General features: G+C 44.9%; 2 protein-coding genes across 2 annotated transcripts in view; one reads left to right on the plus strand and one right to left on the minus strand.

The window, feature by feature from the left end:
* Positions 1-4,812: 4,812 nt before the first annotated feature.
* Positions 4,813-8,284, minus strand: Ndufc1 (NADH:ubiquinone oxidoreductase subunit C1). The gene is made up of 4 exons (XM_052730088.1): positions 8,151-8,284; positions 7,397-7,500; positions 6,538-6,617; positions 4,813-4,966 (listed from the first exon to the last, which is right to left on the minus strand). Exons 1-3 carry the CDS (start codon positions 8,215-8,217, stop codon positions 6,558-6,560), a joined length of 231 nt encoding a protein of 76 aa, XP_052586048.1. The 5' UTR covers positions 8,218-8,284; the 3' UTR covers positions 4,813-4,966; positions 6,538-6,557.
* Positions 8,285-15,416: 7,132 nt separating this feature from the next.
* The window catches only part of Naa15 (N-alpha-acetyltransferase 15, NatA auxiliary subunit), a 73,416-nt gene continuing 72,908 nt past the window's right edge, over positions 15,417-15,924 (plus strand). Inside the window, exon 1 of the mRNA XM_052730087.1 lies at positions 15,417-15,676. Coding sequence (XP_052586047.1) covers positions 15,623-15,676 — 54 coding nt within the window. The 5' untranslated portion in view covers positions 15,417-15,622. The remainder of the gene's footprint in view (positions 15,677-15,924) is intronic.

Genomic DNA, 15,924 nt, shown 5'->3' on the forward strand with positions numbered 1-15,924 from the left:
CATCTTTGGCATGTGTACGCAAATACATCCTCCCACCTAAACACATGTACTGCAGAAAAAGAATCATTTCATGTACTGCAGAAAAAGAATCATTTCCCAAACTCTACAGAATGCTAGGAATGGGTTGGAGAGATGGTTTAGTGGATGAGTGCATGTTGATCTTCCAGTTCCCAGAACCCACATCAGGTATTTACAGTCTCTCATGAACACACATGCCCACACATAAACATTAAACAAAAGCTAACATCAGGTAGTTTACAATCTCTCCTGAACACACATGCCCACACATAAACATTAGAAAAGGAGCTAAAATCTGGACTGGAGAGATGACTCAAAGGTTAAGAGCACTGGCTGCTCTTCCAGAGGTCCTGCGTTCAATTCCCAGCAACCACATGGTGGCTCACAACCATCTGTAGTCAGATCTGGTGCCCTCTACCTCAGGCATACATGCAGGTAGAAAGAACACTTGTATACATAATAAATAATTCTTTTTTTTTTTAGATTTATTTATTTATTACACATACAGTGTTCTGTCTACATTCCAGAAGAGGACACCAGATCTCATTATAGATGGTTGGGAGCCACCATGTGGTTGCTGGGAATTGAACTCAGGACCTCTGGAAGAACAGCCAGTGCTCTTAACCTCTGAGCCACCTCTCCAGCCCAATAAATAATTCTTAAAAAAAAAAAAAAGCTAACACCAGGTAGTTTACAGTCTCTCCTGAACACACATGCACACACATAAACATTATTTTAAAAAAAAGCTAGAAACAAGTGAAGAGATTTTGGGGAGGAGAAAAATGATTTTTTTGAGACCAGATATCTGAAAGCACAGTATGGGTGGAGCCATGCCCTGCATTTTCTAGCTTTTGTTGTCTCCCAATAACCTTTGCCTTGTAGATGCCCATAATCATCACAGTGGGATCTGTGAGTGCAAGGCCAGCCTGGTCTAGACAGGGAGTTCCAGGCCAGCCTGAATTAGAGCTACACAGTAAGAGTCTGTCTCAAAAAAAAATAAAAAAATAAAAAATCCTTTGATCTAAGTTCTTTTGGGAATTTAGGATCAGAATGAAATGATTCTTGCTCAGCCCATCAGCCCTTGACTTGAGGAGTAAACCCTGGCACTCTTTGCTTCTCACCATGTGGGTGGGGTGGGGGTAGCTCTGAGGAATGATGCAGACACATAGTTAGCACAGCTAATATTAAGATTTTTTTCTTCCTCTTTAGGCAAGGTCTCACTGGCTTCAAGTTCACAATCCTCTTGCGTTAGTCTGCTGAGAGCTGGGCTTAGAGTGCTCCCATTAAGGTAGAAGGTTCTACCCCCCACAGTCCAGGTTACCAGGAAGGGCTCCTACTAGAGCTAAAATGAATATACTCAAGAGAAAGGTTCATACAAAGTAGGTGCAGCCTCAAAGTTGACATGTGTGGACTCTAATGTTTTCTGGACTCTGTAGAAGTATGAGTTTTTAAGTGCCTTTTTTTGTGACAAGTGCTTTTAATATGGAGTTAACTGACTTTCTGGCCTCAATTTTTATGGGACAGCACCAGTTTCCTATTGGTGTGCTAACAAATGAAGCAAGCTGAAACACCATACATTTATTAACTTGAAGCTTTAAGGGTGTGTCTCACTGGGCTTACATTCAACAGGAACATTCACTTTTTTCTTGATATTCCTTAGCTCTTAGCCTCCTTCTACCCTCAAACCCAGGAATGGTGGAGATGGAGCTAAGGGGGTGCTTGAGTGGCAGGTGCAAGGCTCTGGATTTGTCACTCACACACTACAGGAAACACACACCCCAGCGATAGAGGGTTTGGATTCATAAGCCACTTGTGAAGACCCTTGTGATGACTCTAGGCCCAACTGGACACTCCAGGGTAATTTCATCTCAAGGTTGACCTACTGGCAACCCTAATTCCACCTGCAATTTTAACTCCCCTTTGTCATGGAGTCTACCATACACACGTGTTCTAGGGAGGACATGACTTTGTTGGACTTCCTTCCTGACAGACTGCCCTTCTGTTACTACATTTGCATGAAATTGGTCTACAGTCTCCCAAGTGTTCCCACTCTAACAGGAATCCAAACACACAAGCTAAGTTACTATTATATTTGACTTTTCATGGTATTTGTGTAATTATTCTCAAATACTATAATTAAGAATTTTTTTTTGTCCAGAAGTGACATGGAAAGACACTAGGCCATGCTTCTTCCAGCCCCCAAACACATTCAATACCAATTATAATGGACTTTACAGCAGAAATAATTTTAAACCATATCTAACTCTCTTCCCTTCTTAACATTTTCATGATACTTGTGATTAAACCCAGGGCTTCAATAATGCTAGGCAAGGGTTTCATTACTGTGCTGTCCCCAGCTTTTGGAGACAGGACCTTGTGATATAGTCCAGTCTAGTTTCAAGGCCACCACATAGCACCCTTACCTTTACTCATTTTTAGTTTATTGATACTATGCATGTTGTGGTCGGTGGACAATCAGGTCAAGTCAACTCTCTTCTACCTTTTTGAGGATTCTAGAGATCCTACTCAAGTTGTCAGGCCAGCAAGTAGTTTCCCCACTGAGAATCTTGCAGCTTAGTCCCCTTCTTCAAAAACCCTTGCTTTTTTTGGGTTTTTGAAGAAGGGGACTTCTTCAAAACTTGCTGGCGGTGGTGGCGCACGCCTTTAATCCCAGCTTAGGAGGCAGAGGCGGGCTGTTCTCTGTGAATTCAAGACCAGCCTGGTCTACAGAGCGAGTTCTAGAACAGCCAAGGCTACACAGAGAAACTTTGTCTCGAAAAACAAAACTAAACAAAAAAACAAAAACAAAAACCAACAGTGACCTTCCAGGGCACTGAGAGTGCACATGGTGTGCACACACATGCAGGCAAACACTCTTCACTTACATTAAAACAAAACCCTGACATGTGATCTCCAGGAGGCTGGAGAAGCAGCAGAAGTGAGAGCAGTTCATAGACATGAATGTAGAGGGCAATGAAACAGGTGTAATGGACAATCTTCTAGAAGCTCTGTAGTCAGGGGCAGCATTCCAACAAAAGAGAGGGCCTCATCAAGTCAACAGCAAAGCTGGGTGTGCAGTCACATCTCTGCTAGCCTCGGAGCTGACTAAGGATGATTCCATGGCTGCTGGTCCTGCTAAGGTGCCCAAGAAAAGTGAAGGAGTCCCCACAATCCTTGAGGAAGCCAAGGAGCTGGTTGGCAGTGCAAGCTAAGCTGGGCTCTATGGCCATTGCTGCTCCTAAGTGAAGCCTAGACTGTCTACCTGCAGCATGTGCCTAAATGGTCCAGGGGGTATCCCTCTGCAGTGGCCACTCCACCACCTGACCCTGTCTGTCTGTCTGTCTGGCCTGCTGCTCTCTGAACATCACATACAGCTTCAGCTGCCTGGAGGCCAGAAGGAAAGGGCAGTGTAGGGGTGGCCTCAGCATGGCTAGCTTAGTCAGTAGAGCATGAGACTCTTAATCTCAGGGTGGTGGGTTTGAGCTCCACATTGGGTGCCAGATATAGCGGCAATTAACAAGGCAATTTCACATAATTTATCTGGTAATTGAAAGAGGTTTATTTCAGGGCTAACTTAAAACCAATAAGGGGTCGATTACAGGATCCGGGAGAGATGAGGTACAGTCCAGCGTAGTTCTCTGGGGAACTCTGACTTGGTCTACAAATTCAACCTCCAGGACCATGAGGAGCTAAGAAGGCGAACACATACACATCTCGGGTCTTAAGGGGTCTCCTCTTGGCCACACCCCAGGGGCAGGTCATAGGCAGGTGTGGCAGTTACTTGCTGCCACACTAGGGGCAATGTTTTAAGGTCAAAGCTGGAACAGCTACCTACTACAGGGAAGGCTACACAGAGAAACCCTGTCTCCAGAAACACACACACACACAACAAACAAACAAAGAAACCACCAACAGACAAACCCTATAGCTTGCTGTAACTCGAATAAATGCCAACGGAAAAACTTCATGTGGCCATAAAAGTGAGTAGAAAGTCACTACGGGGCCAGATGGCTTGGCAGTTAGGAGCACTGGCTGCTCCTGTAGAGGACTGGGGTTTGGTTCCCATCACCCACATGGAGGCTCACAAACACCTGTAAATCCAGTTCCAGGGGATTTGGTGCCCTCTTCTGACCTTCCAGGGCACTGAGAGTGCACATGGTGTGTACACACATGCAGGCAAACACTCCTCACTCACGTTAAAACAAACAAACAGCCAGTAATGTCAATAAAACCCACTCAAATTCAAGTAAATGGAGACAGAGGCAACTCTGATGAAATGGTTTATCTTTACTATCCGACTTATTATCACCTCTTCATCAACCTACTATTACTTTAGCTCTCTTGTATTTTGAGTACTTTGGCATCTAAATATTTTGAAAAAGAGTTGACAAGGGCAGGCCATAATGGTGCTCTCAGGAGCGGGAGGCAGGGGGGTCAGTTCAAGGCCAATTCGTACTATACAGTAAGTTCTAGAACAGCCAGAAAGCCACAGCGAGACCTTGAATCAAAAGAAAAAAAAAAGAAAGAAAAGAAAGAAGAAAGAAAGAAAGAAAGAAAGAAAGAAAGAAAGTGGACAAGAGGGGCTCAGCAGTCAGAAGCACTTGGTGCTTTTTCGGAGGACCCAAGTTTGGTTCCCAAGACCCTTGTTAAACTCCCATAGCTCCAGCTTGGGCTTCTATGAGCACCGCATGTACATGGTACACTTACATATATACAAGCACTCACACAAACACAAAAAACCAAACAGTTAAAAGCTGAAAGGACTCCATCAGCAGTGATTAGTAAATTCATCTCTACATGTGAAGAACATAAGTATTTTTATTTGTTCAATAATGTAAAATGCACATGTTAACTGATACACACTCATATATAACTTTCCCCCTCATATCCATAACTCAACAGATGGGTGAATCCAGCAGAATGACCATGATCATCATATGAAGCAGACCTACAAGGAAGAGGAAAAAATTGAATCCAATGCACTGATCAGATGATGTTAAAATCGGACTTCTCTGAATAATTCACCTTAGAGCATCAGAAAAAAAAAAATCTAGAAAACATATCTATTAAATAGAATCAGAACTTGATTTTAAATTTGTAACAAAAACATAGAAATGGACAAAGTGGTATTAATAGAAAAAAGAAGCAAAAGATTTGGACAATAAACCCTAAAGTGTTACATTTGAGAATTCTTAAATGTGTTTTGTAGTCACTATGTTTATTATCTAGCAGATTTAATCCATGGAAACAAGTATTTTGTGTGTGGTATGCATGCTGATGCTGGGAGTCTCTGTCAATGGCTTTCCACCTTCTTCACTGAGGTAAGGTTTCTCAATTGACCCCAGAGCTTACCAGTGGCTAATTAGTCATCTTATTCCTGGGATCCTCTGCTCACCTTCAGAGTTTGGGAATTACAAGTGGTTGCCAAGCCAGCCTTTACAAGGGTTCTGGGGATCTGAGCTCTGCCCCTCATGCTTGTGTGGTAGTTCCTTTAACCACCGAGCTATCTCCCAGCCCAGAAGTTAAGGGTTTTTAATGAGGGATTTTTCACTTTATAAAGGGTAAAGGATTTCTTCCAAATAATTTTCAGAAATAAAGCATATACATTACATATATCCGTGTAATATACATATTATATGCAGGTTGTGTGTAACACATGTGCACACACACATACTCACAAATCTTCTCTCTCTTAAATTAGAGCATGTAAAATATCTCATTAATATTAGGTTTTATCTGAATTCCTCAACTGGATGCTAGCTATAGTGACAATCACAATGAAATGGTTAAGAAGAAAAAAAATTCAGAATCCATCACCTTTATACATTCATTCATTCTACAACATTAAACTCCTAGAATGGCTGGGTACTCAGTGCACTGTTGAGAACATAACATTAATACAATAGATGAGAGTTCTGCTATTACAGAATTCACACTTAGGTACACAACATGACAAACACATACAAATTGTGCCAATTTGTCCTCAGTGCTTTGAACACAATGTGGAAAGTACTCGTAAAGAAGGTATGATTTAGGGTGATTTTTGGTTTTACTGTTTTTTCCTTCTTTCTTTGTTTGGGACTGGGTTTTGCTGTGCAGACCAGTCTAGCCTCAGACTAACTATCTCCTTGCCACAATCTCTACAGTGTTGGCACTATAGTACGTATGACCTCATCCAGCACTGAGTTTCGCTGCAGACCAGGAGTGCTGGCCTGCTTCTTAAATCCCAGCACTCAGGAGGCACAGGTAGGGGCAGGTGGATCCTGTCTACATAGAGACCTCAAGGATATACAGTAAGACCCCATCTCTCTCTTTTTTGAGACAAGGTCTCTTTACTTAGCCCTGGCTGTCCGGGAACTCACTATGTAGACCAGGCTAGCCTCATAGAGATCTTCCTACCTCTCTGTCACCCTAACGCTGGCACTAAAAAAGGTATGCTCAGTGGTGAGACCCTGTCACAGCCACAAACAAACAGATAAATTAACTTCCATAATCTATATACTCTATAAACATACTTACTATATTAACATTTCCAAAGTTTATTCCAATCCATTTCTTCTTTTATACTCCAAAACATCTTCATTATGTTGTTGAATGAGCTACAATTAATGGTTAAAAGTAGAAATGTAATCTTCCTCGTGGCTTAAAGAGGAGGAAACCAAGTAAAGATCCTTATGTTTCATAAAAGAAATAGGGTAGATTAAAACAATTACTATTTTACTAGAAATAAAAAGCTAAAAAATTCAAATTCAAAAATCATTAGTGGAGTACATCTGTTGACCACAACCTGACATTAAATTTGAGAATGATACAATGGGAATCATATGATGACAGAGAATTATAAAATATGACACTCTAGTTGTCAGATGTGTCACAGTAAATGCTACACTTTTGTGTACCTGTATGTGTGTGCAATGTCTATGTATAGTTGTGTTTGCCTGTGTATGCTCATGTAGAGGCCATAGGTCCACTTTATGCGACCGTGCAGGATGTATTTCCAAGCTTTGAAGCCTGACACTGTGAGTGAATGACCCACCCCATCCCTCATCTCTCTGTGAGTTAACTAGAAGTCAGAGAACAGCTACTTTTCAGAGTCACCGTCTGATAGACTTATGTAACTGGAACAATGATTGATACAGGATGACATTCATGGGACTCAGACCTAATTTCAACCCTTAATGCTCTCGGCAGCTATTAAGCCTTCCATCAGGAAAAAGTTTCAAGAATGAGTATGAGATTGGGGCTGTAGAGATGGCTTTGCAGTTAAGAGCATGTACTGCTAACAAAGGACCCAAGCTTGGTTTCCAGGACCAACAATAGCCAGCTCACAAATGTCTGTAACTCCAGCTCCAGGGGATCCAATGGGTAGGCTACTCACATAAACCCACAGGAAAACCGAGGTGCCCAAGGCCAGCCCAACTCTCAGCCAGTTAGGTTTGGCATTGTACGGCTCCCGGACGTAGAACTTGGACCGTGTTGAAGCTGAAAAAGGAGAGAGAATGTATACCTTATTGACTTGCAGCGAGGAACACTTAACATTCACTAGTGTACGTACTATTGCAAGAAACTCTCTCCTGAGATAGGGGTTCTTGTAGACCAGGCTGCTCTTGAATTCCTGATCGCCTGTCTCCACCTCCCCAGGGTTGGGATTCCAGGCGAGCCCCACCATTCCTGGCCTTAAATTGTCATTTATACTCTATCTGCCCACCCCAATCTAAACAGTCAAGGAAACATAGTCCAGAGAACTGAGGTAACTCGTCCGGGGCCACCAGCAGAGCCACAGGGCCGTCCTTGGGACTCAGGACACCTTCAAAGCCTCGCTAAGGTGTCGCCGGCCCTCATAGGCTCGGGAGGGGGAGGAGGAGAGGCAACCCCCGTTTGCTGTTTCCTGGGCATATTTGTAGAGCCGGGGGGCAAAAAGACCCCAAATCCACTCAGAGGCCAAGTGGTAGTCTGGAGGAGGGCGGACGGCCGAAGATGCGGAGTGGAGAACTCGGCCCGGGCCGGTGAAGGTCACTGCAGGAAGGCCTGCGCCGCAACCTCCTCCTCCTCCTCCTCCTCCGGAGGTTGCAGGAAGGTTCGAGCTGAGGGGGAGTAGGCCGAGGGCCGAATGGGCCTGAAGAGACACTCACGGCAGCTCGGCAGCCGGGCGGGCGCCAGCAGCCGCGAGAACGGACGCAGGAGCGAGGACGGCGCCATCTTCCCCACAGGCACCGCCTTCTCCCTGCGCGCGCATCTCCGGCAGGCGCCGCGGACCGCAGCGCCCCCTGGCAGCAGAAGCGGGACTCGCAGGTGCGCCCGAGTCCTAGCTTCAGGACAAGGTTTCCTAGAACCCGGATTATTCCGGGGTCTGTCTGTGAAACAAGGGAGAAAGAGGGCCGGGGTCGGGAAAGCGGTTTGTCCACTCCCAGGGCGCCCGTCAGAGGTTTACTGAAATGTTCTTTGGTGAGCCAGAAAACTGAAAATGGAAGTGTCTTGCTGAAGAATAAAATTTGGGTTGAATTTAGTGTTTTAGGAACAGTAAGTTAATTCATGGTGAGGTTTACAGTTATTACTTTATCACTACATTGGCTACAGGACGTACCATGATTATTAGCATCAATTAACAGATGGTCTAAAGGACAAACTTGTCGACTAAGGGAACTTATATTTGCAAAGACCTCTTAACAGTTCCTAAAATCCATTTATATTCAAAATTACTTGATGACTCTCAATCCTGTGAGACAGAATTCTGTTATTCACTAGGGAGGGAATACAGGGCTTCCTATATCCTAGTCAAGTGCCCTACCACTGAGCTACATATTCCCACACTGCTTTTTTATTTTTTGAGATAGGGTCTCACTAAGTTGCCCAGGTGGCCATGAACTTGATCCTCCTGCCTCAGCTTCTTAAGAAACTGGAGTTATGAGACAGGATCGGATGTAGAACAGGATCTAAACTGTCATGTCTCAAGTAGCATTTGTGTCCACCACATCTCAATACTATAATTGTTAGTTGTTACTTAATCTTTACCAGTTTTACATCTGTAGCATAAAACCTATCCTGTAGGGTTGTTGGAAGCTTAGGAACTATCTGGGAGTAGTAAATACCCTGTTTGTCTATTCAAGACTTTGTACTAGTTGGTTGTTTTGTTTTTAATATTTTACTTTTATAATTTTTGTGTGTAGGCTCACATTGTGATATGTATATGTGTACAGGTGCTTGGAAGGTGACAGTGAAGGTCAGAGGCATTGGATCACCCTGGCTGATCAGCTGGTTTAAACATGTTCCTTTTTTTTTTTTTTTTTTAATGCTGAATGCTGTTTATTGAAGGAGGGAGGAGGTCTTAAATACAGGCTTACAGCACAATGGGAGAACCCCGGAGGGCAGAAGTTCACTACTGATGTTTTACAATCTTGCATCTAAGCTGTTAACGCCCAATATTCAGGATACACAGACAAGGAACTTCCCTTAAGCATTCAGGAGGGTGGAACCCAGCAGGAAATTATCATAGAGATGATATCAAGGTCAAGGTCAGCAAGCAAGGCAACAGTTACCCAAAACGGGGGCCAGGACCCTACAAGTCCCCCCTTTTACTAAAAATTGAGCTTCTGACTTAGGTTTCGTGGGACATCAGCAGGTCGCCTTACCCGTCATGGAGACGCCTGCCCAGGCCACACAGGCATTCTGTCTTAGGTTGGTGAGCGCCCCCCAGGTATTACCCGTCTCTGAATACTCATTATCATACAGGCTCGTTCGTGTGTGAGCTGCAGAGTTAACTGCTGCCAAAGATCTCAAAGTGGCTCTGCACTTGCAATCTGTGTGTTCGACACAGAAAAAACCAACAGAAGTCCTAACCTACCAATAGCCAGTAGGCTAAAGGCAACTGAGCCATTCCCTTCCTTAACGAGCCTTACTGCAAATTGGAGTCCTTGTAAGATGGTATCCCAATAGCAAATGGAACTTGAGTTTATAAATTTATAATTTTCAAAGCCAATCGAAATGTATATAACTATTGAATTAAATTTATCATGCCCAATAGAATGAAAGATTAACTAACTGTGGTAACTACTTTTGCTGCCAGGGTCTCCACTGTGCTAGCTGTAGTAACCAATTATGAAATGGTAATCCCAGAAACAGCAGCAGTGGCCACCACTGCTATAACAGCACAAACATGTTCCTTTTTATGTCTGTGTTTGTGCCTGTTTGTCAAGTGCATGACAGTGACTGCAAATGTCTGGAGGCCAGAAGAGGGTGCTGGATTCCCCCTGGGACTGTACTTACAGGCAGCTCTGAGTTGTCCAATGTGCTCTAGGTGCTAGGAAACAAACCTGGGTTCTCTGCAAGAGCACCAAGAACTCTTAATTGCTGAGCCATCTCTCCATTCCATGATCAGCTGGTTTTTATGTTGCAAAATTGACTGAGATTCTGCTTCGCTGGATTCTTAATTCTACCTGGTGTTCAAAGACCATGTTTTAAAAAAGTATAGGTAGCCAGGCAGTGGTGGCTCACTCCTTTAATCCTCCACTTCGGGAGGCAGCGCCAGGTGGATCTCTGTGAGTTCGAGGCCAGCCTGATCTACAGAGCAAGATCCAGGACAGGCACCAAAACTACATGAAGAAATCCTGTCTTGAAAAACCAAGTAAGTAAATAAGTAAAATTTTAAAAATAAATAAATAAATAAATAAAATTAAAAAAAAATATAGGTCCAGATAATGCATTCTTTTTTTTTTTTTTTTTTGGTTTTTCGAGACAGGGTTTCTCTGTGTAGCTTTGTGCCTTTCCTGGGACTCACTTGGTAGCCCAGGCTGGCCTCGAACTCACAGAGATCCGCCTGCCTCTGCCTCCCGAGTGCTGGGATTAAAGGCGTGCACCACCACCGCCCGGCTAATGCATTCTTTTTACTTTGTAAAGATTTTATTATTTTGAATTCTGTGTGCATATGACAGTGGGATAGATAAATGAAGCTGGCTTAGAGATCAGAAGAGAGCATTGTATTCTTTGGAGCAGGAGTTATAAGTGTCTGTGAGCCAACTGAAGTGGGTGCTGGGAACCAAACTCAGGTCTTTGTTAGGTGAGTATGCTCTCTTAACAAGTGAGCCATCTCTCCAGCCTGCAGAGGATACAAACCTACCTTAAAAGCCATCTGTTAAAACCTAAAGCTGTTTGGGTCCACTTTAATAGCAAAATAAATATTAGCATTTTTCTATGTTATTTTAGCAATATTATTTTAAAATCTTTTTATTAAAACAAAAAGTCATTAGCAGAGTGTGATGGCTCATGTCTAATCCCAGCTCTTGGTAAGCTGAGGCAGGAGTGCCTCAATTTTGAGAGTAGTTTGAGTTTCATAGTGAGTCCCAGACCAGCCTGGGCTAGTATCAGAAACCCTCTTAGAAAAGAAAAAAGGTGGGAGCAGAAAGCTAACCCAGAGGAAAGGCACTTCCTGTCAAGCCTGAAGACTTCAGCTCAATTGCCACGTCCCATTTGATGGAAGGAGAGAACAGCCTTCTACTAGTTTCTTCTGACCTCCAGATAGGTGCTCTGACAAGCACACATGTGTGCACAAATATACATCTACTCACACTAAATAAATAAAAAATGTATTAAAAAAGAACGAGAGGGGAAAAGATAAAACCGATAAAAGGTAAAATAATTATATTGTGCTTGTGGCTCACTTTAAAATGCAAATGGTGGCTAAACATATTACTAAAAGTGTGAGTTACTTTAGTTTGTAACCTAGTTTGAGCCTCCTGGACTCATGCTCAAGTAAGCAAACCAGCCTACTAATGCGCTGAGTCAGTTGTTGGCTCTCCACTTCCTGGCTTCTTGTCCACTCAGCAAAGCGGCAGTTGTATACTCTTTCTACACCACACCACCAGAGCTTGTCCTGACACAGCTTTTGCTAGTCCTCAACAAGTTGAAACAGAAGCCATGGTTTGTCAGAGTGTACAGAGCCAGTAAGCACATCACTGACTTCAGGATCTACGCTGGGAAAGTCCATTTTGCTCTTTTTCAGAAAGCTGATCCCTGTGTCCTTTTACTGGTGTATAATCTGGGAAAGCAATGAAGTGTGAGTATACCGTTCTCAGCATATTGGAGCTCACTGGACCTCTATAGTTGGAGGAGGCAGTTGTAGATGAAACTCACTTTGAGAAGAACCTAGCCAGGAGCTAACAGCTATTATAGTTTGGTAGATGTCTTTTTAAACATCCATTTATACCATGTTCTGAGTTTAAATGCTGAAAACCTTATTTGTGACCTGGGTGAAGGGCAATTTGAGTTAGCAGCTAGAAAACAAGTTTTAGCCCTGGATTTTCCAGTGAAGAAACATCTTATTTGACTGATATGTCCAAGGGAGAGGGTAAAGAACAAAAATTGAAAGAAGAAGAAGAAGAAGAAAAAAACCCTAAAAACCACAGATATGTAAGTTCATAGATCAAATTCAGGACCTGAAAAAGGATGGCTTCTTATATACATAAGTTTTTATTAAACATCCCAAAACGTGACTATTTGTTTTGTTAAGTGTGGGTGACAGGCTTTTTTAATGTCACTTTTCTATCAAATGCAAGTACAGACTGGCCTCTGGTCTCTCATTCAAGACAATCTTCCTAAGTGCTGGGCTTACCATGATCTTGAAGTCCTTCTGCCTTAGTCTCCCCAGTACTGAGATTACATGTGTACACCATTAGACCCAGCTGGAGGAAACCCTTTAACCACAGTGACAGGAAAGCAGCAAGGTCCTCAGCAGCTGCAGTGCTATATAGCCTTGGCTGTGACTTCCTGGAAATACAAGGAGCACTCAAAGCACAGCTCCAGTTCAATTTCTATTTGTCGAGTAGTGTGATCAGAGTCCGCAGTTTATTACTGAGTTTAGGCGATCATGTCATTGACTGTGGCCAGACTATTATCTGTAGGTGCATTTTAACTCAGAAATGAATCAGTGTTGCAACCAGGCTAGTATTCACTGAACCTTAAAAACTGCTGTTTGGGCCTGGAGAGATGGCTGAGCAGCTAAGAGAACTGACTGCTGTTCCAGAGGACCTGGGTGGCTTTCAACTACTGTAAATCCAGCTTCAAGGTATCTGACACTCTCTTCTGACCTCTATGGGTACCAGTATCCACACACTTGCACACACACACACACACACACACACACACACACATACCAATAAACATCAAAGTTTTTTGAGACAGGGTTTCTCTGTGTAGTTTTGGTGCCTGTCCTGGATCTTGCTCTGTAGACCAGGCTGGCCTCGAACTCAGAGATCTGCCTGGCTCTGCCTCCCGAGTGCTGGGATTAAAGGCATGCACCACCGGCCCAACAACATCAAAATTTTCATAAAAAACAAATGAAAGCTCCCCACCCTAACCCTGCTGCTTAGACTTGGATGGGGCACTATGTCTGCAAGCTTAGCATTTGGGAAGCAGAGAAGGAGGAAGTGAGTTCAGGGTAAGCCTGGGCTACTTAGCAAGACCAACAAACAAGCAAAACTGCTATTTAGTGGGAAGGGGATTAACAGTAGTAGAGGGAGATAAGAGAGGAAAAAGTTATGTATATACGTGAATAAGATTGAAATATATTATGTACATATATGAAAAATGACAAAAACCATTATTGTGTATAATTAACATGCTAAGAAAACATTACAATTTTAAAAATTATGTGTAGAATTTCAAAAACAAAAGTTGGTACTCTAGTGCTGGGGGTGTAGCTAGCTCAGTGGTAGAAGTGCTTGTCTGGCAGGCATGAGGCGCCAGGTTCTCGCTCCAACAGCATACACTCGCAGAAAAGCTATTTATTTGTGTCTTTGTATGTGTTGGAATTTCTTCTAGTTTGTATGTATGAGCATTTTGCACACCCTGTGCACACCTGCTGCCTTCAGAGGTGCTGGGGGCCCAGCCCAGGTCCTCTGCAAGAGCAACAGGGCTCTTAGTCAATGAGCCATTTCTCCAGCCCCATACCTTCACTTATGATTTATGTGTGTCAACATGGAGGGCAGAGTACTACTTTGTGGAGTCCTTTTTCTTCTTCCATCTTTATGTGAGTTCTGGAATCAAACTCAGGTTGTCAGGCTTGCACAGTAAGGGCCTTTGCCCACGGTGCCATCTCATCGACCTAATTTTCCTAAATGTAGAGAGATTACAGTATTCAAGGAGACCCTGGAGTTTGCTGTAATCCCTCTCTCTTTTAGTTTTCCAAGACAGGGTTTCTCTGTGTAGCTCTGGCTGTCCTGGAACTCATTCTGTAGACCAGGGAAGTTAAAGAACAATTTGAAAACTACAAAGTATCTGTTTAAAAAAAAAAAAAAGCCTCAAAAAAGCCAAACTCCCGCACATCTTTATGATTCATGATGCACAGACTACTACAAGGCCTGCACGAGATACCCAAGAATAAAATGACTCTTGCGACTCAACAGCATGTCACTTTGTAAAGGTTTTATTGTCAACTGTTAGGAACTGTCTGCAGGTGGAAGGGATCGTCTCCACTCTCAGGTCTGATCTTGCTCAGTGAGTTCGGCCGGCCTCTAAAGTTTGAGGATTTCTGGCAACAGGCAGTTGGACAGTTACAATCCTAAGCACAAGCTAGAAGCCAACTCCAGGAGTTTCGACCCTCAACTCCACTACATCAAGGTGACTCACAGAGCCTGTTCCTCAACCCTGCACTGTATGACTACAGCAATGAAGTAAACACATACACTTCAACCTTCAGAGGCTCCTTCGGCAGTACAAATATGCCACTTCGGATCTGGCTAACGACCTATCTTGGCTATCTTAAACCACAGTCAACAAAATTACAGATGCCCTAGCCAGCCAAGCCCATTTCATAGGTCAAGCTCTTTGACGCTTTTCAAAGACGCTTAAGCCCTCACCTCTTCGGATCGGTTCACAAGTCCCCACTGAGGCGAAGGTTTTCTCATCTTACCCTTCGCCCCTGCTCACAATTTAGGCCCTTGGACCTTGAACGACTGACTACATACAGCTCTTCTTAAAACACCGCCACTGGCATTTTGGCATTCGCTGCTCAAGCTACGATTACCCCAACTTGGGCGAGTCTACCCCAATGAGTGAAAGGCCGGTCTAGCGAGAAGGAGCAGAAGGGCTGCTTGCGGCGAGGAGGCGGCGGAAGCGCCCGTTGGCGGCCCTCCCAAGGCGCTCGGCACTGGAAGGACCGGCCGAGCCAAGCCAGACTCGGCGGTTCCGCCGGCCGAGCCGGCCTCCGCGTTCCCGGCAGGCTCCGGTGCAGGGAGGGTGGGGAGAGCGGGTCACCGCGCCTGCGCGTTGGGAGGTGTGACCCGGGTGGGAAAGCCCTCGGCGTCCGCCATTTTGGCTGCCTCTGTCGGTCTTTTCAGTTACCACGTGAACCGCCGACGGAGACCCGTGAGGGGGGAGGTGGCGGCAGCGTTAAGTGAGAGAGGGGAAAAAGGAAAAAGAAAAAAAAAAAAAAAAAAAAAAAAGGAGGAGAAAGGGGTGTCAGGACAGGGCGGCGCGGCGACACCCGAGGCCTAGTGGCGGCGGAGCGGAGGATTCAAGGCTGAAGCGAGCTTGGGAAACGGTAGCGGCGGCGGGCGGACAAACGGACTGACCGAGCCGGGCGGTGGCGGGAGCCGCGGGAGGAGCCGGAACCATGCCGGCCGTGAGCCTCCCGCCCAAGGAGAACGCGCTCTTCAAGCGGATCTTGGTGAGTCTGAGGCTGCGGGCGGGCGGGCGGCGGGGAGCGTCTCGCTGGGAGCCGGGCCTGTCACTCCCAAGCCCGGGCCGGCGGGCGGGCGGGCACCGGGCCACCCCGCGGGGACCCCGCCTTGGTAGTGCTGGCCGGCAGAGCGCGTCCCTTCGTCTCGCCCCGGTGGCGCCCCGCTCGGTCCGCGCGCCGCGGACCGCCGCGGGCTTCGGAGGCCTGGGTTCCGGACTAGGCCCCGACGGCCCGGC

This window comes from Peromyscus californicus, unplaced genomic scaffold, assembly GCF_007827085.1.
Source record: "Peromyscus californicus insignis strain IS unplaced genomic scaffold, ASM782708v3 Scaffold_9__1_contigs__length_137607984, whole genome shotgun sequence".
Taxonomy (NCBI): domain Eukaryota; kingdom Metazoa; phylum Chordata; class Mammalia; order Rodentia; family Cricetidae; genus Peromyscus; species Peromyscus californicus.